The sequence below is a fragment of the Verruconis gallopava genome (genome assembly GCF_000836295.1).
Source record: "Verruconis gallopava strain CBS 43764 unplaced genomic scaffold supercont1.85, whole genome shotgun sequence".
NCBI lineage: Eukaryota > Fungi > Ascomycota > Dothideomycetes > Venturiales > Sympoventuriaceae > Verruconis > Verruconis gallopava.
Genome location: NW_015622221.1, coordinates 1 through 20,539, shown reverse-complemented (window position 1 = coordinate 20,539; position 20,539 = coordinate 1). Strand labels below are relative to the sequence as shown.

The following is a 20,539-nucleotide window of genomic DNA, read 5'->3' as shown; positions in this document are numbered from 1 at the left end:
ACTTGGTCTTATTGCAGTACCTGTTCCTTGTTCCCATGCTCAAATGGGGCCATGGTGCTTTCTTTAAGACTGGGAGAATGGCGGAACGCTGATTCTAAGCCAGGCACGAAGCACGCATTCTACCCTACTCAACGTCGTGTACGTCGAGGTCATTTTCAGAATTACCCACGGTGAATCATTCTGGGTCATCACAAAGCCATATGATGCACCACGCACTGCGATACGTCTGAACCACCGACGCAGTCATCTCGTATTCCAGAGGCGCTCCCTTGATTTGTCCGCCTACAACGTACAAGTGCTAAGCGGAAAACTAGGTGAGTCACCCGGATGTCTGTGCTTCTAAATTTTTTGGTTTGGCCGCGCCACAGCCCGCAAAACGAAGGGGAAAATCTGAGCCCCACTTCGTCATGGCCTGCTGAAAACTGCAGATTGCGAACATAAAGTTTGCGCGTGTGCCAGATTCTGAACGAGATCATAAACAAGAGCAACCTCGTGCCCTTTCGACTTCGCCCAACCTTTCAGAAGGAGTTTGCGCTACGCCTGCTAGCCGTAGTTCTAGCGCTCACAAACCAGTTCCGACCCCGCCCTCATCCTTTCCACCTCCCAATAGAACAAACCGCGTTCATATAATACAATCATGGCTGTCCGCGCACAATTCGAGAACTCAAACGAGTCAGTCTGCCTCCTCAAACCAGTGCCATGTGGATTTCCGCTTCGAGCGGTTTGCTAACACCAAGTTGCAGAATCGGCGTTTTCGCCACTCTCACAAACAGCTATGCCCTTGTCGCGCAGGGCGCCTCCACGAACTTCTACTCCATCTTCGAATCCGAACTTCAAGACGTCATACCAATAGTGCACACCTCAATTGCCGGCTCGCGAATCATCGGCCGTCTCACCGCCGGCAACAAGAAGGGACTCCTTGTTCCCACTACGACTACAGATCAGGAACTGCAACACCTGCGGAACTCACTTCCAGACGAAGTTAAAATCCAACGGATCGAAGAGCGGCTTTCAGCTCTGGGCAACGTGATTTGCGCAAACGATCACGTCGCGCTCATACATCCGGATCTTTCCCGAGAGACGGAAGAGATAATCGCGGACGTGTTAGGGGTCGAAGTTTTTAGGCAGACCATCGCGTCAAATGTCTTGGTCGGATCATATATGTCGCTGTCTAATGTAGGAGGCCTCGTACATCCCAAAACACCCATATCAGATCAGGACGAGCTCTCGAGCCTGTTACAGGTACCGCTCGTCGCTGGCTCGGTCAATAGAGGTTCGCCCGTTGTCGGCGCTGGTATGGTTGTAAACGACTGGATGGCAGTTTGTGGAGCAGACACCACGGCCACGGAGGTTTCTGTCGTTGAGTCGGTATTCAGGTTAGGAGAGGGCAATGCACCAGGTGATATCGGAGGCAAGAACAAGGAAGCCATGGTGGAAAGCTTCTACTAGGCGGTGATATTCGGTTCTACGACCTGTTGGCTTTTGCTGCTTTTTATCGTTTGGCTTGATGCCCAACGGAAAGATCCGCCAGTGGCTGGTTTACTGCAGTCAATATGTGTCTTGAAAATGGCTTCATTAAAGCCATTGAACATGCTTGGCCTTTCGATGCACAAGGAGCTTGTATACTTTCTACAGGCTCGAGCTTCTCAAGCTCAAAGCGTCCTTAGACGCTCTGCAATAGCACTCGTGCAAGTCCTAACCTTGGACTGACAACCTGCACCTTATTTCAGTTTCATTGCATCCTTCTTTCTTCCATCGTTATCAGCAGCGTCGTAATCATGATCCTTGTCTTGACTTTTGCATTACCAAGAAAATTCTGCGATCCGCGCACCACAGCTTACCACCACCTTTGGCACGCCTCTCTCGTCTTCCACAAACCTTACACATCGTATCTTCTCGTCCTGTTTGCGGCTAACCTTCCACCTCTTGATCGTTGCTGCATTTCTCAAGTTGCTTAATCTCAAAAAACCTCCCTCTTCAGCCGCAGCTACAATACCTAAGTCCGAGCTGACATCCATACCCAACATATCATAATCGTTCTGATACTCGAACATGCAAATAGGTCTGGCGATCCGCATGGCCTCCGTCTCCATAATAGACAGCTGCTTCCTATAGAAGCCAAGTGATCTAGTCTTTGCTTTAGCAGTCCTTTTGTCGGCGCTTGACCAGCCAGTCAAATTCCCTGCGTCAATGGTTCGAAGGGCACGTAAGTCATACAGAGCCATCATAGACTCCATGCCAGCCACCACGAAACGTTCATCAACGTCTGCGCGTTTGAGACCTACCACCCCTCCGTGGTGCCTCATGCGCTTGATGCCCTGCTGTGCACGAATATCATACAGCATTACACTTGCATCTCTTAGCCCCGCAGCGAGGAGATTCGGACCAAGCCAATCTAAGGCTAGGACGTCGGAGTAGGTTTTCATAGCAGGCAGTGGTCGCCAATTTTGGCTCCTCATCCCGGAATCGACCCACGCGCCAAAGAAATTCACACCACTTCCGCCGCCAGAGCCGACGGCTATGTGCTCCTCTTTGTCGGGGCTTAGCCAAGGGTTGATTGCGGTGCAAAATATGGTGGTTAGATTCGGCGGCCGGAAGAGAGAGGAAATACCGCTATCAAGGGGCTGGCTGGGCGCAGCAGACTCAGGCGAAACAAGCTGGCTTATCTGAACAGTGGGTGGTTGGCGGTCGCCTGTACTGGCTGTAACAAATGTGCGAGTCTTGGGATTGATGTTTATGCTCGAGAGGGGGGACTGAAAGACCGAAACGGGGCGAACCGCAGACCACGTGTATACAGGGTTCTCAGGACCATATTCTACGTCGTCATTCGATTTTGTCGCTGGAAAGCATTCTGGGAGTACAGAAACTACGGAATCGTAGTTGAAATCGTTGTTTGGGCTCATGCCCAGCACCATCCCTCGTGTAGCCGGGTCATAGTCAAAGTGGGAGATATGAAAATCGGATCTGTAATCTACGTATAGGTTCCTAGCGGAGCCTGGATCTTCAAGGTCAAGCAGTACTTTTGAGTCCAGAGACCGAGCAAATGCCTCTGCACCGTCCTGGAGGATGCGAGAGATGCTCGCTCGTTGGCCAGCTTCTGCGTGCAAGCCTATATAGCTGGCTCGAGGCGTCACCAAAGGAGACGCACGTTGCACAAGATGCCGCTTTCGTTGCTTCTGCAAAGTTTCCTGGCGTTTGCGTTTCTAGAAAGGCAATGAGCCAAAAATGAGCGAAAGTATGCAATAATGTATATTTATGATGTATTAACCACATCGAAATAAGAAATCTTCTGCTTACTTTGTTTTCTTTCTCTAGTTCCTCTACTTTAGCTTTCGTGTATGCTGACTTTGAAGAAGCCCCAGCATAATGGTTTTCTTGCACTCGAAAGTATTTAGCCTTGTTTTCATCTGTTGTCGACATATGTATTAGCTATTTCGGTAATCTTAGCATCGCTTTGTATCTTACCCCAGTAGAATCCAGGCAACTCCCCGCGATACATATTGTTGGAGTTGCAAAAAATGAGCGTAGTTAAAATTGAGTTGAGTATAAAGTTTCCTAACCAAATCAGCAGAAAGGGTTTAGCGCCACAACCGAAAACTGAAGAGTTTTGATTCGATCCGTAGAACTAAGTTACAGACATCATGACTGGCGTATTTTCATCCTACAAGTATGGTAAGTTAATTTACACCTGAACCTGGTGTAAGTTTACATCGACATCCTCGTAAATCTCATCATGCGAGATAAAATAATTTAACGTCATTCACCACGAAGTCGTATACCACCAAGTCGCGCACGCCAACAATTGCAGGTCGCGCATAACTGCGGAAATTTATCATTATAACACAATATGTCCAAAACAGCTCAGAATGAGGAGAAACTTTTATTGGCAATTCAAGCAATCAATTCTCAATCAGGACTAACAAATCGAGCTACTGCACGACTTTATGACGTGCCTGGAATTACCTTATGCAATCGTATTCACGGCCAGCGTCGGGCGTGATTGCCGACCTGTTTGCCTCAAACTTACAATAACCGAAGAGGAGACCCTAAGAGCATAGTTATATAGCATTGCAGGTCAAGGTTACTAATTGTCACCATCAAATCTGCGATCAGCAGCCAATCTATTGCTGCAGAAGGAATGCGGACCCAGTAAACATGTTGGCAAAAACTGGCCTTAAAGATTCCTCAACTGCCAACCAGAGCTCAAATAACAATGTAACCGTAAATAAAATTACCAGCGTGCTTTATGCAAAGATCCTGAATTTATCCAACAATGGTTCACATTTGTCCGCAATACGATCATGAAATACGGCATTGTTAATAACGATATCTACAACTTTGATAAGACAGTCTTTGTAATAGAGATTTGCGAGTACATCATGTGGGATAACTCGTACGCAAAGGCGATCGTGAATGGGCTACAGTGATAGAGGCAGTAGGGGCTTGTGGCTATCATCTATCACCTATGGTGATAGCTTTTTAGCTAGTGCACACACTTCTGCATAGAATTGTTAGGAATACCTTTCCAATACCGATTAGCTTTACTAACGCAAGCTACTTCGCAAGGGATGAACCTCCAAGAGCAATAGGGCAATGGTATTCTCAGAGCTTATGAAGGAAAAGGAAGATCAATAAGGTAATGTACTGGGGAAAATGGTTCATACTCTGAAGGGCATCACGTGACAGAGGAGCAAGGGTCTTAGATGTCATATGATATGGCAAGGATATATAAGAAGAGAAGGATAAGGAAAGATAAAAGGAAAAAAAAAAACAACAGCTTCAGACAAGAACAAGAAAACAGAAACCAGCTTTGCTTTGCCTCGTACAGAACTTCGCTTTGCTTTGCCCTGCTTTGCCTTGCTTTGCTTTGCTTTATCTTTACTCTAATCTTCCCTATTTACTCTATCTTCTTTTATACCCTTATCCTAACTATCTTATCCTACTTCTAAGCTTCTTTACAGTTCCCATCTGTAGGAGGCTTCTCTCTCCCTCTTGATTTTCTCACCCTCAGGAAGGCCTTGACATCGAGTGTCCTACCCCCTGAAGTGGCGGTCAGCCTAAAACCGTTACAGTAAGAATAGTTTCAGAGCTTGGGATAGTTTGGCTTTAGGTAGAGAAAGTAACATGAACTAACAAACCAGATATACCAGACAATTTAACTACACTGAGCGTAAAAACGACAGAAGTCATTCTTTTCTATGTAAAGGAAAGCTGGTAATCACAGTGATCCTCCAAAATCACTATTACCAATTCCTATATTACTGATTTGTCAAACTAGCTTTCTCTAATAAACTCCAAAAAGAAAATAAAATAATATGATATCATGATTAGTCACGTGATTCTCGTGCTGTGTTGCATGTGGGTGCCTAGCTAAGCTAAGCCATGCAAAGGAATCGCCGTTATGCAGCGTACAAGAAGGAAAAAGGAAGTGATTATGGTGCAAACGGTAGCATAGATTATATGATGGATTGGATTGTTAGTTGTTAGGTTTCAATCCTGAAGCAACTTATAGATAAGCTAGAATATCTGCTGAGTCAGACTCACGTGACTTGCGACATGCTGCGACCTGTAACAAGAATATCGGCTTCCAACATGCTGCTTCACTGTAGGAACATTGGCCATACATATTCTAGTGGCTCTGTGACACTTAATGTCTCCAGCATGATGAGTCCGGACCTCATTCTTTCCTTATTACTCTTAGGAATGGCTTTGATATTTAACGTCCTAAATCCGAAGGGTACTCCACCCAGGAACTTTTCCAACTGGCGCCTGAAGCGAGGCTGGATTAGCAAATAAAAGAGGCTGCATATGAAACAGGACCAATACAAAAGATTTTGATTCTTCATTCCGCTGAGGTATTTACAATGGCGTTGCAAGATCCTTCCATCCAAGTTTCAGTTATCAGTCAAAGCTGATCTAGCTTTAGAAGAATTGCACTTGTTGCTTCTTTGCAGACGTATATTTCTGTTAAAACGAATGTTGCGTACCATGGGAGTTAGCCTTAAGTATCAGCTGACAATCAGTAACACAATGTTTGTTTTCGTAATATTTGGCGAACAAAGGCAGGGCATATTCAGAGTATGAAATACTTTGACTAAAGTATCTCAAAATAACACTACAAGCCCTTCTTCTGGTTTAGCATAGCTTTTAGACATCAACTTTGTCGTCTTCATGAAGATATTCTTCAGAGCTAGATGGCTCGTCGCAAAACGCTCTCATGGATGCCTTGATAGCTTTCCCTGCCTATCATTGGCTTGACCAAACAAGTTTTGTCTCCTTCCCCCTCTGCGATTCCATATTTTGTATTTGGTGAGTCTTGTAGATATTTATCGTCAGTTCGTGGCTCGCTTGAGGAAAATATCTCTGTTGTCCTGCGGATACCGGCATCATCTGTCTTCATGTGCGCTGCCTTTGGCGAAACGGGAGTGAGTGCAAGATCGTGTTCAATATCCGCCTGTTGGACATCCTTACCGTAAAAGCAAGGATCGTGACAGCTACAGGTGCACTTCACATCGCTACACCGTGGGTTATCATTGTTGGTTATGGTAGTGCTGGTGCCGTACGTTGAGGCTTTACGATAATTGGATACTCCTGAGGTATAGCCTTGCTTTCGAGATTTTGCGGAACTAGTAATGTCTTCGAATTGTGAAGAAACCATGCGAAGCAACGGACGTATTACAGCAAGGTTAAGAATGGTAATACCGAGACCAGGTTCCACGCAGGACCAGATGACCACGTCCGTCGTTTGCCAGAGAAAATCTTCTGAGGTGGCAAGGGTGACTACGTATGGAATTCGTATGATGACGGCAATGCTTGCGATCGCTCCAAGACCAAGGACAAAGCTCAAGCTTATGCGTTTGTAGCGAGTCATGTGCAACTTACGCACTATAAAGATTGGAAGAGTCGCGTACGTAAAGTCGGTAACGATGCTTAGGGCGCTTTGCGCATAAGTGCTATCTGCCGTGAAATTCGGGTTGTGACAAGAGCCCTTTGATATGGGGCTGACTCTGTTCCAATATTGATCTATAGGGTAACACTGGAAGATCGACTGGAAAAAGTAGAAGACGTAGAAAACAATGTTGGTTGCGATAAGAACCCATATCTATTTTGAATACTTAGCATATATTTCTTGTGGAGAATAGGGTACTTACGACACCGCGATGAAGCTTTTCCTTAGCCACCCTCAACAAAAAAGAACCAAACGCGATCTTCAAGAAGAAGCAAGATAGAATATAGAACGTTTCGGCGTACCACCAGCCCTTCCATATTTAGCTTAAGGACGATTCCGCATGATAATATAATACTCACTTTCAGTGCTTTTACCAATTCTTCTGGCATAAGACTTGCATTATGTCTTCCAGTCCCGTACTCTGCAGCGTAGAGGACCCAAGCTATAAAGACAGTGAAAATGGCCTATCCTAGAGTCTGAGTACCTTCAAGTCTAAGTCATCGAAACGATAACCTTGAGCTTACCAGTGTAATTGTGGTTAGAATATCATCAATTCCAAGAGACTTTAACATCTTGCCTCGAACCCAAATTCGTAAGGGAAATGTGAACCAAGCAAGCGCAATGAACAAGTATGCCACGGCTTTCACCGAAGCAGAACGGTTATCATATAGGTCCATGGTTCCTGTTTGACAGCTTGAAGAGAACAAACACGTCAAATAACTTAGCTTATAACTTTGGGGTTCTAAAAGGAACTTTCAGCAAACTTAAACGGGTTTATGTTTAAGCAATTCTTACAATTTTCCAGAATTGCGCCGAGAATAAAAATATAGTTTAGACCGAAGCATACGAAGAAGGAAGAGGGTAAGGGTGGAAAATGTGAACTGAGTCAGCTACAATAGAAAATATAAAAGATCGCTTGTTAAATCCTTACGGGACGTAAGTGCTCACGACCTGCAATGCCAGCAGAACACGCAACCATATGCGACTGCTCCTAGATGTCAAACAATTTGCGTGCATCATGAGGACGGGAGAAACGAGGGCATGACTTTGCCATGAGATGATCGTTCCTGAAAAAAAGTAGCAGAGAATCATCAAGCTTCTCGATGAAGATTGACAAGGAAGAAGGCCCACGACTGCATGGGTATTCGGAAATCCTTGACCGGGTTGCCAGATAATTTGACTTTTCATCAAGCATGAAGCACCATCAGGCCGTTGACAATGCAGTCTCCGTTTAATTGATGGAGTGACATCCCTGGAAGGGTGGCGTTGTTCAAACGAAGCGAAGAGATCATAGTTGGTCAACGAGTGGAGAGGGGGCGCTTATCATTGCCCAGGATACAATTCAGGAACAGATCAATGGCCTGTAAGAGGATTAAGAGAAACAAGGCCCGGCTGGTTCCGATTGAGTTCACTGTGGGAGTTAATGAAGTATCGCAAGGCTGGTTGTGTGAGAAGCGGACTTCGCTAAAGCCTCGTTTGCCCTACATCAAATTAGACGTGAGTATTTTGAGGCAAGCAAGCCCTAATGTAGCATTGATGTCTGGTCCTCCACCCGCAGGAGAAGGAATACGAACAACCAAAGCCAAAGCTGAAATCACGGTCATTGGTGAAAAGCGCAGAGAACTCGGGAACGAGGTCCGAAACTGAATCATGAGCAGATCGATGTGTACGGTGTATTCGCGCAGTTTGCGCAGTTTGCGCAATGTTGGACAGTCGTACATCACGTTCGCGTAGTGTAAGGAAATGGATCTACGAGTGCTTATACATTTCCATATTCACGCCCGAGTCTAAAGCTTGAGTCGTGCAAGACGCAGGAGACGTGCGAAACAAAATACTGACCACGTGTGCAGCCTATCGCGGGTAGGATGTACGTACCTTGTCCTAATGGATCTTCGCCCGAATAAAGGCTTATGTTCTAGGCCATTGAAGACGTAGAAACGAGGTGACTGAGATGGGTTTAGAGCTATGCTAAGCAATGACTCGAAGCTGCATGTGAAGCGACGATAGACTGGTATGATTTTCTGAGCTGTCAAACGCGTGGCAAGAGTCGTCAATCAGGCGTAAAAGGATCCATGTTGGTGGGGTTGCCATGCGCTGGTGATCCGTGAGTCTCATCAGTTTGGCAAAGTCAGACGTTGATCTTTCCGCGATTTGGGAGATCAAGCGGCCCAACAAGGTGGTAAGCGATAGACTACTCGCAAGTCAACATATCGGCTACGATATTTGGTGGATAGAAAATTTTCCACAGTCATATAGGCTGTTGGTTGCTCGTGAGCAGAGAACGCATTTCGCGCCAGTTTCAAGCGCGGCATGACGAGGTTTCCGCGTGTGATCCCAATGTTATTTTGTCGCTGACAGAAAATGGTCCCAGTTCCGATCAGCAAGGTTATTTCATCTTGAGCCCTAGTTCTAAATGACGGGCCGGTCGAATCACGAAGCGGAATCCAGCAATGTACTTACTCAAAAGAAATAACCAATTGAAGACTGAACGCTTGCTTTGTTTGTCATTGTTCCTGCAAGACTGTTACCCAACCTGACGCGGCCTTGAGAAGTCTAACTTGTTTCAACCTCACAAGAGCATCGCCATCTTCGAAACGGCTTCCCCGGGTGAAACTGTCGTTCACGTCATTGTACTGTGTCATCCGTACCGTGTCCAGCTTGACAAGGTTGGGTCGCGGCAGGCACATTGGAACATCAAAGCGTGGGAATGCCTCAAAGAGGGACGAACAACAGGAATGGGACGATCCACCCAATGAACCACCCCGATCCGTTTGAACTACTATGGATGCAACGTTCTACTCTCAGTCTTGAATTATTTTGGAAGAGTGCAAAGGTGTCCAATTGGAAGCTGCCCCGTCAGCGCAACGCAACACAGTACAGTTAGTTCTATGGAATTGAGTCCCAGGCCGAGCTTAGAATTCCGTTCGATAGGAGGCTGTTCTTTCAGCTACGGACGTTGTAGAAGCGGTTCGTTCTAGAAACTCTCAAGGGCCCCTGCAGCTGCGGCTGCGTTGGTGGAGCACAGCAAGTCACTGCACTCCCCAGCTCCCACCCGATTCAACTGGAGGCCTTCGTGCCTGAGGTTTCGGCCTCCGAGAACATCCAAGCGTGCGGGACGTTGAGTGGCAACGCAATGACGTTCCAGGGCTTGTTCTGATCTGAACATCCCTACAACCGAGCTAAAGGTACAAACCGGCATCAGGCATATGTAATCGTAGCAGTCCAGAATTCTCGATGATACATACGCAACCCTCTTTATCCACAGCCCCATTCGTCGCAGCTCGTATGACTGTAAATTGACCTAGAGCATTTTCCCAATTCTAGTTCATGCTGTTGCTCTACTTTTCAAGGAGAGCGACTGGAGCAAACATAGCCTACAGGATATTGCCAATGAGCAAGCGTTTAGCCCAAATGGCGTCACATATGAGCAGCACAAGCGGCTTGCGTTCTACTTACACGCTGTACGATTTGCCCAAGACGAATGTTTTTACCTCAAACTTGCCCGCTGATCCAGACGTCCCGACGCCGTCCAAATCTCATAAACTACCGCGCGACCATGAAGACCTTTTCCCGAGATTGGTCAAGGATGCTCTATATACATTTGTCCGTCCCGAGAATACACAATCGCCCGAATTACTTGCAGTAAGTCCTGCTGCCATGAAGGATCTGGGCATCAAAGAAGGCGAGGAAAAATCAGACGAGTTTCTGCAGACGCTAGCAGGAAATAGAATAATCACGCTTGAAGACGACGGGCCAGACGCGAACGTGCCAGATGATGCAATATATCCCTGGGCACAATGCTATGGTGGCTACCAATTTGGACAATGGGCAGGTCAACTCGGCGATGGAAGAGCTATCAGCTTGTTCGAGACGGAAAAGAAGACCTGCAAAGCTCCTTGGCCGGAAAGGTACGAATTGCAGTTGAAGGGTGCCGGAAGAACACCCTATTCTCGATTTGCGGACGGAAAGGCTGTACTTCGCTCCAGCTTGCGCGAGTTTGTGGTTAGCGAATATCTGAATGCGATTGGCATACCTACTACACGTGCTTTGAGCCTAGTGCTAGCGCCCGAAGCAAAAGTTATACGCGAAAGAATAGAGCCTGGGGCTATTGTCGCAAGATTTGCAGAGACATGGATCAGGATCGGAACGTTTGATTTATTACGGGCGCGAGGAAACAGGAATCTCTTAAGAAAGTTGGCAGACTTCGTAGCGGAAAAGCTGTACGGCGGATGGGAGAACTTACCGGCGAAAATACGATCGACAGAAGGAGAAAACATTGAGGCAAGTAAGGATACCATGGCAGCCAAAGATCAAACAAATTCGACGCGTACTATACCCACCACGGACTCGAAAGTTGTAGATGGAGCACAAGCTCTTGAGACTAAGTCTGGTGTCTCCAAGGATACCATTGAAGGAGAAGGTAAATTCGCGGAAAACCGATATACTCGACTATACAGACAAATTGTACGTAGGAATGCGCGCACAGTGGCATTGTGGCAAGCGTATGGTTTTATGAACGGTGTGCTCAATACCGACAATACATCGATCTATGGTCTTAGCATGGACTACGGCCCATTCGCGTTTATGGATGTCTTTGATCCAAATTACACGCCGAATCACGACGATCACATGTTAAGATACGCATACAAAAACCAGCCGACAATTATTTGGTGGAACTTAGTGCGACTTGGAGAAGCCTTTGGCGAACTTATTGGCTCAGGACCCATTGTCGATGATGAGACATTCGTCGGAACAGGCGTGAAACAAGAAGATGCTGATGAGCTGATTGAGCGTGCGGAAACACTTATCGGTTCTGCAGGCGAGGAGTATAAGGCTGTATTCATGGAGGTCTACAAGCAATCAATGACAGCACGCTTTGGCCTAAAAACTTTTAAGCAATCGGATTTTGAAGAACTGTACTCGGAGTGGTTAGATATTTTGGAGGCATACGAACTTGACTACAACCAAAGCTTTAGAAGACTAAGCTCCAAGTTCTTCAGCTTACAGGATCTGATTAGCGAAGAAAAGAGAAGAGAGAAGGCTGCAATCTTCTTTAGACAAGACCAAACTGTGTCTGACGAAGCGAGAACTAGAATTGCAAAGTGGCTTGATTCCTGGCGAGTCAGAATAGCGGAAGATTGGGGTGATGCCGATGATAAGGTGAGGTGGAATGCCATGAATGCTGCTAATCCCAACGTACGTATCATCTTTAGCTGGCTTAAGGATGTCGGACTAACTTGAACTATAGTTTGTGCCGAAGGGCTGGATTCTGGACGAAGTGATCGAGCGCGTAGAACACCAAGGGGACAGAGATGTTCTCCCAAACCTTATGAAAATGGCATTAGACCCGTATGCAGAGTCCTGGAGCTTCGAGAAGGGAAATCTTAAGAAGGCTCAAGCCGACGCGGAGAGATTTTGTGGTGATGTACCGAAGTACAAGGAGAAGCCGCAGTGCAGTTGTAGCTCCTAGGTGCATAATCGAATTGAAATAGACCTAGGACAAATTGGATCTTATTCCTCTCAATTTGCAACTTATCTCGATTCGTGTGTTGTCTGAGAGCTTCGTACTTAGATGGGTTTGACAAATTGTTACACACGTGACCGACGTCATAGTTCTATCCAGGTCCACTCTGCACAACTTCACAAGTGGCTTATAACTGTCGACATCCACACCTCACACCATCACAACCACCACCACATCGCCATTTACAGGTAATCTCACATATCTTGACCGAAGCAGAAATGCTAACCTGAGGCCCTTAGACAGTTTCTCCAAGTCACTCTTACATCACACAAGAACATCAGTCTGCAAACACCATGCAATTCCTTCGAAACTTGCTCCTCGCCCTTTTCGGCCTCGTCGCTATTGCGGCTGCGGCAACTCAACCTCAGAAAAGCGTTATCATGACCTGGTCATCTGATACACCGAGCCATATTATCGATCAAGCCAAGGAGGCCATTCTGAAGGCTGGCGGGATTATTACGCACGAATACCGTATATTGAAGTATGTGGATCGTGCGAGAATCATATCTTGAAGGCAAAAAGCAGACCTTATTAACAAACTATCCTAGGGGTTTCGCAGCAACTGCATCAGCCAAGACATTTGAGATGGTCAGCACATTGAGCACGGAGTATCCGCCTAGCATTGAAGAGGATCAAGTTGTGACGATCAACGAGGCATCGTGAAATATTACATGATACGATCATAAGGAATACAGCGGAGCTCGAAAATACGCAAAGCAAAAGGAAGAAACAAAAAGCGGGATTTTCTGGTTAGGATATTTTCGGTGCATCATTATCCTCTCAGCGCCTCATATAAATCTTTGGCTTGAATCGATCGTAATTATCATACACGCATCTTTGTGTTATCTACTTATCCTTGGTGTTACACCGGCAAGCTTTGAATCTTCTTTTCCTTTTGACTTCGCATCCCATGCACTTGTTGCGTGAGCGGATGTCCCAATCTTTCTCAGAAGGTTCTGAGCTGCAGGAGTCAGGTTTCCTGGCGCTCGCTTGATGCCACTTGCGCTCATAAATTTCGGGGTTGGCGTCCTTCCAGGCGTTTGGCCCCCCATCAGTGCACCTAGCCTATCACTTGACGTTCTCCGATTTCTATTAACCCTGTCGACAAGTTTGAGATGTAGTCTTTCTCTATTGCTGGTTTCGGGAAGCTTGAAGGGGTTAGGTGTGGCATCTGGGGACCCAAGCAATCTGAGCACATTGTCAGGATCAGGCTGCTCTTTGGATTCCCCACGAGATCGGCGCTCCATGTAAGTTATCTCATGCGGCTGAACTTCAGCATCCACAAATTTGTACCCTGCCACTCTTGGTGTCTCTGCTCCTGAGTACCCAGCTTCGGAAGCTGAGAAATGCGGCCTTCCCGTAACTGCAGCGTCGACCGCACTCATGGAGGGACTTGGCGGGACGCTTGACACAGGATTTGACTCATCGGGCATACGCGTACCTGCGTAATTAATAGCTTTTGGGGGGGCCAGAGATTTTGCTTCAGCTTCCTGAATACTGGTCTGTTGATAATCTTCTATCGAATCGGGGATGAACATGAGGCTGTTCTTCGGTTCGGCCTTTCTGTACTCTGGCATTGCAGGGCGTTTATCACAAGCTCGATCTGCCAGTATGATGTCGTTCGATGCGGATGGCGAGTTGAGCGCCTCGAGCGATTTCTGCTGCTTTGCCTGCTCGAGTACTCTCGCACCGCCTGGGATCTGGTTGCCGTTCCATAACCAGGCATTTTTCTGGCGGTTCTGCTCATTTCCTTTGTCGAGGAGAGCGTTGAATGATTCATTGTCTTCAGACGTGTATTTAGCTTGAAAAGCAGATAGCGACATATTCATATTAATGTTTGGTGGTTTAGGTCGGCTTTGATCATGAACTTCTGTTCTTCCGACTGTCCATGGTGTGTCTCCTACCCAGCCCTGCGGCGTTTCACTTGATAATCCAGTATACGGTGTCGTCCTCGTTCCTATCTTGCCTCTAGCTTGCCTTCCGTTTGGACCAGGTGTCATAATCTGCGTCAATCTCTTTCCTGCTCGTGCTATCCACTCTTTGTCTTCAGATTGTAAGGCATCTAGATACTCCTGTGTCGACGCAGTTTCTTCGAGACCAGGGAAGAAGTCCCGTGCTATAATGTGCGATAATGCAGACGTATACTGATCCTCGTCTAATACTTTGGAGGGTCGCTTAATCTTCTTGGTCGGTGGCGGAGGGAGCATAAGCGAGTCTTCGGCGGAGCGCTTCGTGAGCGCTTTCGAATCTTTTTGGGACATTGTCAATAATTCAAGCACAGTCAGTCAAAGAAACCGTCGCGATGTCGGTCAGTTTCTTGTAGCGATCGCAGTACTCTATTCAGTATGACTTCGTCGTGTTTGCGCACCGGATTTTCCAAAGGACGCTCGGCGAAAGAATAAAGAGGACTCACAACAGCATCGGACCATAACTCATGTGAGAAATACGACCAGTACTAGAAGCAGGTTCAATCTGGAGGAACAATACGCCAACGAAACTGCTCAGTAGGAGGCAGTCTCGCACCGCTCGCATGGAATCAAGGCAGACATGGCTAAAGCACGGAAGAGTTCCGCTAGCGTGCACCAACCCTAACTACGTTCTTTTAATCGTGTTCTCACATTTGTACAATGCGTCTTTAAGCAACCTTGAATTTTTGGAGACATCTCCTCTTTATTATGAGCTCGCAGTCAATGGGCTAGCTTCAGAAGAGGGTAAATGAGATCAGCTTTAACATCCGCCAACAACAACAGGACTAAGTGCCAAGCATGGCGACGGACAACGCAGTCGTGGAGGATACAGAGCAAAAGGACGATAATCATGGAGATTTGAATTTTCAAAAAAGAGACTTTGAAAATTCTCCCAATATTCAATATTCAAAGAGAAAGCAAAAGAAGAATCCCTGCCACGCTCTTCACCTCGAGACTATTCGCAAGCCTTCATGGATGTACTTTCATTTACAGCTCTTCTCGACACTTACCGCATCAGTCAATGGAGAACTAGATATAATCACAGCAAAAAGGCATTTGACTTCTGCGCTCCAACGCTTCGTAGGGCTACATGGCGCTGCCATTCCTGTGGATATTTTGAAGCTAAAGGATAAAGAAATGTGGATTCGTGTCCCGAGAGAAGATGGCACTGCTGTACACGAAGCACTCGCAGGCTGGGTAAATGACAGTGTCAGGTGGATAGTCAAAGGGAAGGATGAATGGCTGGCGAGATTAGCAACAGGGGGTGTTAAGGGCGGTCAAGATTTGTTCAAGCCATATTGAAGGCAAGTAAGATTTATTTTTTGGCATGGATAGCAAACTGACAGTTGAAATGAAGGAGTGAACCGACTCAGAAACGTCAATTTTGATCTGAACGAATGCTGTTAAACGTGAAGGGGAGTTTTGCGCACGGCGGAAACAATGATCCGCCCAAATATTCCAGAGCTTTAGAAGTGAGGCTGGTAAACGGCTTCGCGTCATGTACCGTACGCAAGTGGGCATGCCCAATCGAACTTCCATGGGATAAGGCTTCCAGCTTTCCGGCTGGTCAAGGTAGCTCAGCAGAGCGAGGCTTGGGTTTCGCCTGCGCTCGCTTTGCGTCGCCTAGCAGCGACAAAGATCACGCCTGCACTTTCTCTTCTGCTGTTGTGTCTTATTTACATGCGAACGGATGTTGTCGGCACGAGTCGTGGAACAGGAGCTTTGCATGAAAGTGAAGCTGTCTATTTATTTCCAATTTTTGGTCTTCATCGCTCTGGCAATTCACGCGATGATGTCCACAGTTCTTGTACTGCCTACGGTATATGACAAGAAGCCGATTACTGTACTCGACGTCGCTGCGTCGTATACACAAACACGACTAGTCAGCTGCCACTTACGCCACCCACCCGCTTTCCATCATCATCATCATCATCATCATCATCATCTCCAGCGAGTGGCGGCCGTCTGTACATTCTGGTTCATTTACTAATCCAAGTTATAGCTTACAGCTCTTGGAAGCTTGCAGCTTCTATAATGCATGGTACTTGTTCAGTCCCCTCCTTCCGCATTGTCCGTTGCGCCTCTCTGTTCATTCTCTGCATTGAGGGCCTGTTCCACAAGACAGATGGCTTAAATGGTTAGCCTGCACTTACTTCGAATCATCTTGAACTTTCTCCGTCCTAGTTGCCCTTCGAGAAGCCGGTTTCTGCCATCCTTAAGCATCTTGCAGCGTAGTTATCCTCGTCAGTCTCTGTGTCAAAGATCGTATTGGTGTCTAGGGCTTCCAGCATCTTACTTAATCGTTGTATCACCCTTCACGTCCTTCGACGGACTCCCAGTGAATAATCCTCTTCATTTGCTGTGTTGCTGTCCATGCCGTATCTGTTTACTTGAGCCCCGGCTTAACCACAACGCGGTCACGTCCCTCAAAGACCGTTACCACTTTTTGCCCACAGTGGTTTTCCTAGCCTGGGCTGCGAGCTCCGGGTCTCCAGCATTGCGTGATACGTGGCTCGGCTGTGCCACATGATCTTAACCATGGAATCTCTTCCTTCCCGGTCGGACACTGGCGGTTCCAGGCCTCGTTCGTACCATAATTCTTTCTTCGTTGCAAGACCTCGATAGAAGTGAAAACATTGCGCGTCGATGTTTGGAGAAGCTCTCAGGTAACCGGCTTAGCACAGCCCGGTGGAGATTCCTCAAACTCTTCCTCCTTGTCCTCATTCTCCTCGTCGTTGTCATCCTCGTCGTTGTCATCATCGTCGACGCCAGCATCTTGGGGCTCGAGCTTTTTGTTAGGAATACTTTCCCAGTACCGACTAGCTTCACCAATGTGAACCACTTCGGAAGGGATGAGCTTCCTAGAGCAAAGGAACAACGTATAACTAAGGCTTATCATGAAAGGAAATATAATAAGATGCTAACAGAGGTAGGGACAGGATGATTTTATAGACCAGAATCATAAGTCCTTGTTCCCTTGCTCATTTTCCTCAAATGAGCACTTTCGCCAATCATCAGTGATAGAGTAATCATTCCTTTCTTTGATAGGCCGGTATGCTCATTTTGCTCAATTGATCAAAATGAGCATTTCACATGAGTCATCACGTGTTACTTCGTAACAGCTTATGGGAGATTACTATACTCCAAAGTCTGGGTGGACATAGTTTTAACGCACAGGACCCCAGCCCCTCGTCTGTGTCTCGTCCTCACTATATTACTAGCACCCGATACTAATACCAAGCATAGTATAGGATCTACCATAGTATAATACTATACTTTATGCATCACTACATTATACGCTATAGCTTTTCGTTGCTCTTACCTATATGCCTATATATATGGTTTTTTGAGCAATTGTTTATTTTCCTGGAATTTTTGGTGGGCGCAAGGATGAAAGGTATCTCCTGCGTGCTGTCTGAAAATAGGGCTGATCAACAAGTAGTTGATTCGGCTGCTTTCCCAGTCACATTTTCACTGTGGGTTAGACACGGGCCAAGCCCGTTAAACCTATCCGTTCTTAAAATATGGGGACTGTAAATACAAATTTAGGAGAAAACACAACTATTGCTTCCAATCAAAGTGTATTGGCACGCAGTTTGATAACGATTAAACGATAACTGTGCTGATGAACCACTAGGACAAGTAAGCAGCTCTTGGCATCATGCTGGTACTTCCCGAAGGGAGGGAGAGGCTTCAACGCCCAGAGAAGCCAAATGGAAAAATCTCTAGCCAGCATACAGAAGCGGGCATTATGCTACGTCAGCGGGACATTCAGGACGACGGCACTGGCCGCCCTTGAAGCTGAACTCCACATACCACCAATCAAAATAGCACTCCGCAGAGCCTGCGAGGCAGGCCTGAACAGAATTCAAACACCGCCACACTACGAGTATATCAAGGAAATACGACAGAGAACGTACCCGGGAGCGAAAACATCAGCGCAATACCGATTGCTCAGCCCTCTACAGAAACTCGAGGAAGCCCAAACGAAGGAAGACCCGAGCCCGATGCAGAGAGAAGTGATCAAACTCGGGCTGTTCGCACCCTGGGAGAGGAAGCTCCAGATAGTAATAGTGGAAAGGAAGACGCGGCAGAGGCTGCGCACAACACGGAAGCACAGGGCGCGAGGAAGACCCGAGCCACTGGTGTTTTTACACGGATGGGAGTGAGATCGAGGAAAGAGTAGGAGCAGCAGCGTATAACAGCAAGTTAAAGAAGCACGAAATGCGATACCTAGGCACAAATAGGGAGAGCAACGTTTCCGCTGCTGAACTTTCAGCCCTCATACTCGCCCTCAAAATGACAATCCAAGCTAAGCGGGACCCAAACAAGAAACATCCGCTAATGAAAATCACGATCTTCGCGGACAGCCAGGGAGCCCTCCGGGCGATCGACAACCCGGGTAACAGCTCAGGTCAATCACTGGTGCACGGGGTCAGAATACACGAACAAGCGGCGCTCCAAATAGGGATCAGGACAAGATTCCAATGGGTCCTGGCACATATCAGGATCACCGGAAATGAGATAGCTGACGAGCTGGCCAAAAGAGCCACAGGGTGGCGAAATAACAGGCTCCCTAAATCGCCAGCGAAGACGATGGAAGGGGCAGTCCGACTGAGGCCAGCAGCAGAAAGGTGGGAGAAGAAAAGGCAAAGAAAGAATGGGCGAGCAGCTGGGCTACAGCAAAGACAGGAGGCATGCTACGGCAGATCCTACCTAACGTATCCCCCTCCACGCTCAAATATTACAGAGACCTGCCGAAGACACCCACGTCAATCTTGATACAGGCTAGAACCGGCATCATCAGCCTCAGAGCTTACCTACACAGAACCAATCGGGCTGAGGATAATAAATGCCCGTGCGGTCAAGTCCAGACAGTACGGCATGTCCTCCAAGAGTGCCCCAACTTCAATAACCTGCGCAAGCAGGTATGGCGCAGGTTGCAGCCTGCCGACATGAAAGACCTGCTCAATAAAGACGCGAAACTCACCGCCCGATTCCTACAACAAACTGGCCTCCTTAGGCAATTTACAGGAGCCATTATACAACAAGAGTGGTAGACTGCCCTCATAGGGGTAGGATACCAGAGATGCAGACAGGGGAAGACGGTTAGTACTAGGGAATGAACCAGCCACAGAGGGCCCTAGAGACGGTGAATCTGCCCATAGGGCCCGAGGCGAAAGTACAGTAAACAGAAGGCAAATAATTAGAGGGTAGCCACCCTCCAAAATGGGCCATGCCAAGGGGGACTCTGAACCCGGCAGTTTAACATCATGCCGGACGACCGACTAGGCGGTTTGTTCTGAGGAGCAGGCAAAAGTGGTAACGCCCGAGGGCTGCGGAGCGGCGGAGGATTAATGCTTGCAGTCCTGATCTGTAGGATCAGCCTACCTAGATCGGCGGGGTGGATAGTGGCTATGCTTTGTAGAACACGCCAGTATGGCGGCCGTAGGCCAGCCGAAACGGCTTAATCAGAATTCCAAAAAAAAGAAAAAAAAAAAAAAAAGAGAATCACGTTCCGTTCCAAGAAATCCCTGCTTTTAAGCATCAGAAAACGGGGCAAATAAAAAAGCGACGCTGCCCAGCGCCTGCTTGTCCCCGCACACCTCTGCGGAACAAACAGAAGCCGGACAACGCCGCTTTCTCCAGTACCTACACACATATGTATCGGATCCGAGACACAAACATCTCCCAGCCTGGGATCAGAGAAAAAAGGCAGGAAGACAAACAGAGGCCTCGCCGGATTACGATCAGTGGCTCGTAGCAACAAAGGCTACTCGTCCACGTACACGACCGGGAGACGCGACTAAGTCGTCTGCAAAGTGTTTATCCCCACGCGCAACCATCTTGCAATACGCCGGCTAGGCCGCCCCTCTTCCCGGAGCGACCCGTCGCCGACCTGCTGAGGTCCGGGGCCGAAGCCTATTCGTACTCGTCTATCGCGACGCGGGGCAGAATCGTCCCTTTCCGGCATGGATTCTGACTTAGAGGCGTTCAGCCATAATCCAGCAGATGGTAGCTTCGCGGCAATGCCCGGTCGGACAGCCGCAAAAACCAATTATCTGAAACCGCGGTTCCTCTCGTACTAAGCGGTATTAC

At 47.4% G+C, this 20,539-nt stretch overlaps 8 protein-coding genes across 10 annotated transcripts; 4 read left to right on the top strand and 4 right to left on the bottom strand.

The window, feature by feature from the left end:
• The first annotated feature begins 400 nt into the window (after positions 1 to 400).
• On the top strand, positions 401 to 1,729 carry PV09_09581 (eukaryotic translation initiation factor 6). Its single transcript, XM_016363665.1, has 2 exons — positions 401 to 672; positions 744 to 1,729. Exons 1-2 carry the CDS (start codon positions 638 to 640, stop codon positions 1,447 to 1,449), a joined length of 741 nt encoding a protein of 246 aa, XP_016208505.1. The 5' UTR covers positions 401 to 637; the 3' UTR covers positions 1,450 to 1,729.
• Positions 1,455 to 3,506, bottom strand: PV09_09580. 2 transcript variants are annotated; one of them, XM_016363663.1, is made up of 3 exons: positions 3,466 to 3,506; positions 3,298 to 3,407; positions 1,455 to 3,203 (listed from the first exon to the last, which is right to left on the bottom strand). In XM_016363663.1, exons 1-3 carry the CDS (start codon positions 3,497 to 3,499, stop codon positions 1,803 to 1,805), a joined length of 1,545 nt encoding a protein of 514 aa, XP_016208503.1. In that variant the 5' UTR covers positions 3,500 to 3,506; the 3' UTR covers positions 1,455 to 1,802. The 2 variants fall into 2 exon arrangements, with proteins under 2 accessions (XP_016208503.1, XP_016208504.1); XM_016363664.1 differs by lacking the exon at positions 3,466 to 3,506 and having other exon boundaries at positions 3,298 to 3,444.
• A 2,684-nt stretch (positions 3,507 to 6,190) lies between these two features.
• Positions 6,191 to 7,815, bottom strand: PV09_09579 (uncharacterized protein; the record flags this gene model as incomplete). The annotated part of the gene is made up of 5 exons (XM_016363662.1): positions 7,745 to 7,815; positions 7,474 to 7,691; positions 7,309 to 7,413; positions 7,152 to 7,259; positions 6,191 to 7,102 (listed from the first exon to the last, which is right to left on the bottom strand). The coding sequence occupies exons 2-5, from the start codon at positions 7,624 to 7,626 to the stop codon at positions 6,191 to 6,193; spliced, it is 1,278 nt and encodes a 425-aa protein (XP_016208502.1). The 5' UTR covers positions 7,627 to 7,691; positions 7,745 to 7,815.
• Positions 7,816 to 10,112: 2,297 nt separating this feature from the next.
• On the top strand, positions 10,113 to 12,473 carry PV09_09578 (uncharacterized protein). Its single transcript, XM_016363661.1, has 2 exons — positions 10,113 to 12,145; positions 12,198 to 12,473. Exons 1-2 carry the CDS (start codon positions 10,277 to 10,279, stop codon positions 12,417 to 12,419), a joined length of 2,091 nt encoding a protein of 696 aa, XP_016208501.1. The 5' UTR covers positions 10,113 to 10,276; the 3' UTR covers positions 12,420 to 12,473.
• A 137-nt stretch (positions 12,474 to 12,610) lies between these two features.
• Positions 12,611 to 13,380, top strand: PV09_09577. 2 transcript variants are annotated; one of them, XM_016363660.1, is made up of 3 exons: positions 12,611 to 12,661; positions 12,713 to 12,954; positions 13,022 to 13,380. In XM_016363660.1, exons 2-3 carry the CDS (start codon positions 12,767 to 12,769, stop codon positions 13,134 to 13,136), a joined length of 303 nt encoding a protein of 100 aa, XP_016208500.1. In that variant the 5' UTR covers positions 12,611 to 12,661; positions 12,713 to 12,766; the 3' UTR covers positions 13,137 to 13,380. The 2 variants fall into 2 exon arrangements, with proteins under 2 accessions (XP_016208500.1, XP_016208499.1); XM_016363659.1 differs by having other exon boundaries at positions 12,611 to 12,954.
• Positions 13,226 to 14,976, bottom strand: PV09_09576 (uncharacterized protein). The gene is made up of 2 exons (XM_016363658.1): positions 14,887 to 14,976; positions 13,226 to 14,721 (listed from the first exon to the last, which is right to left on the bottom strand). The coding sequence occupies exons 1-2, from the start codon at positions 14,900 to 14,902 to the stop codon at positions 13,316 to 13,318; spliced, it is 1,422 nt and encodes a 473-aa protein (XP_016208498.1). The 5' UTR covers positions 14,903 to 14,976; the 3' UTR covers positions 13,226 to 13,315.
• A 115-nt stretch (positions 14,977 to 15,091) lies between these two features.
• On the top strand, positions 15,092 to 16,385 carry PV09_09575 (uncharacterized protein). Its single transcript, XM_016363657.1, has 2 exons — positions 15,092 to 15,744; positions 15,798 to 16,385. Exon 1 carries the CDS (start codon positions 15,239 to 15,241, stop codon positions 15,740 to 15,742), a length of 504 nt encoding a protein of 167 aa, XP_016208497.1. The 5' UTR covers positions 15,092 to 15,238; the 3' UTR covers positions 15,743 to 15,744; positions 15,798 to 16,385.
• Positions 16,386 to 17,102: 717 nt separating this feature from the next.
• On the bottom strand, positions 17,103 to 17,339 carry PV09_09574 (uncharacterized protein; the record flags this gene model as incomplete). The annotated part of the gene is made up of 1 exon (XM_016363656.1): positions 17,103 to 17,339. The coding sequence occupies one exon, from the start codon at positions 17,337 to 17,339 to the stop codon at positions 17,103 to 17,105; it is 237 nt and encodes a 78-aa protein (XP_016208496.1).
• Between the last annotated feature and the right edge of the window lie 3,200 nt (positions 17,340 to 20,539).

Bases quoted from the DNA above. Each gene is read 5' to 3' on its own strand.
- PV09_09581 (XM_016363665.1), top strand. From the start codon at position 638: ATGGCTGTCCGCGCACAATTCGAGAACTCAAACGA. The intron at 673-743 runs GTCAGTCTGCCT...ACCAAGTTGCAG, and splicing joins CAATTCGAGAACTCAAACGA to AATCGGCGTTTTCGCCACTC.
- PV09_09580 (XM_016363663.1), bottom strand. From the start codon at position 3,499: ATGTATCGCGGGGAGTTGCCTGGATTCTACTGGG. The intron at 3,408-3,465 runs GTAAGATACAAA...TGTCGACAACAG, and splicing joins GTTGCCTGGATTCTACTGGG to ATGAAAACAAGGCTAAATAC. The intron at 3,204-3,297 runs GTAAGCAGAAGA...TTGCCTTTCTAG, and splicing joins AACTAGAGAAAGAAAACAAA to AAACGCAAACGCCAGGAAAC.
- PV09_09578 (XM_016363661.1), top strand. From the start codon at position 10,277: ATGCTGTTGCTCTACTTTTCAAGGAGAGCGACTGGAGCAAACATAGCC. The intron at 12,146-12,197 runs GTACGTATCATC...CTTGAACTATAG, and splicing joins TGAATGCTGCTAATCCCAAC to TTTGTGCCGAAGGGCTGGAT.
- PV09_09577 (XM_016363660.1), top strand. From the start codon at position 12,767: ATGCAATTCCTTCGAAACTTGCTCCTCGCCCTTTTCGGCCTCGTCGCT. The intron at 12,955-13,021 runs GTATGTGGATCG...AAACTATCCTAG, and splicing joins CACGAATACCGTATATTGAA to GGGTTTCGCAGCAACTGCAT.
- PV09_09575 (XM_016363657.1), top strand. From the start codon at position 15,239: ATGGCGACGGACAACGCAGTCGTGGAGGATACAGAGCAAAAGGACGAT.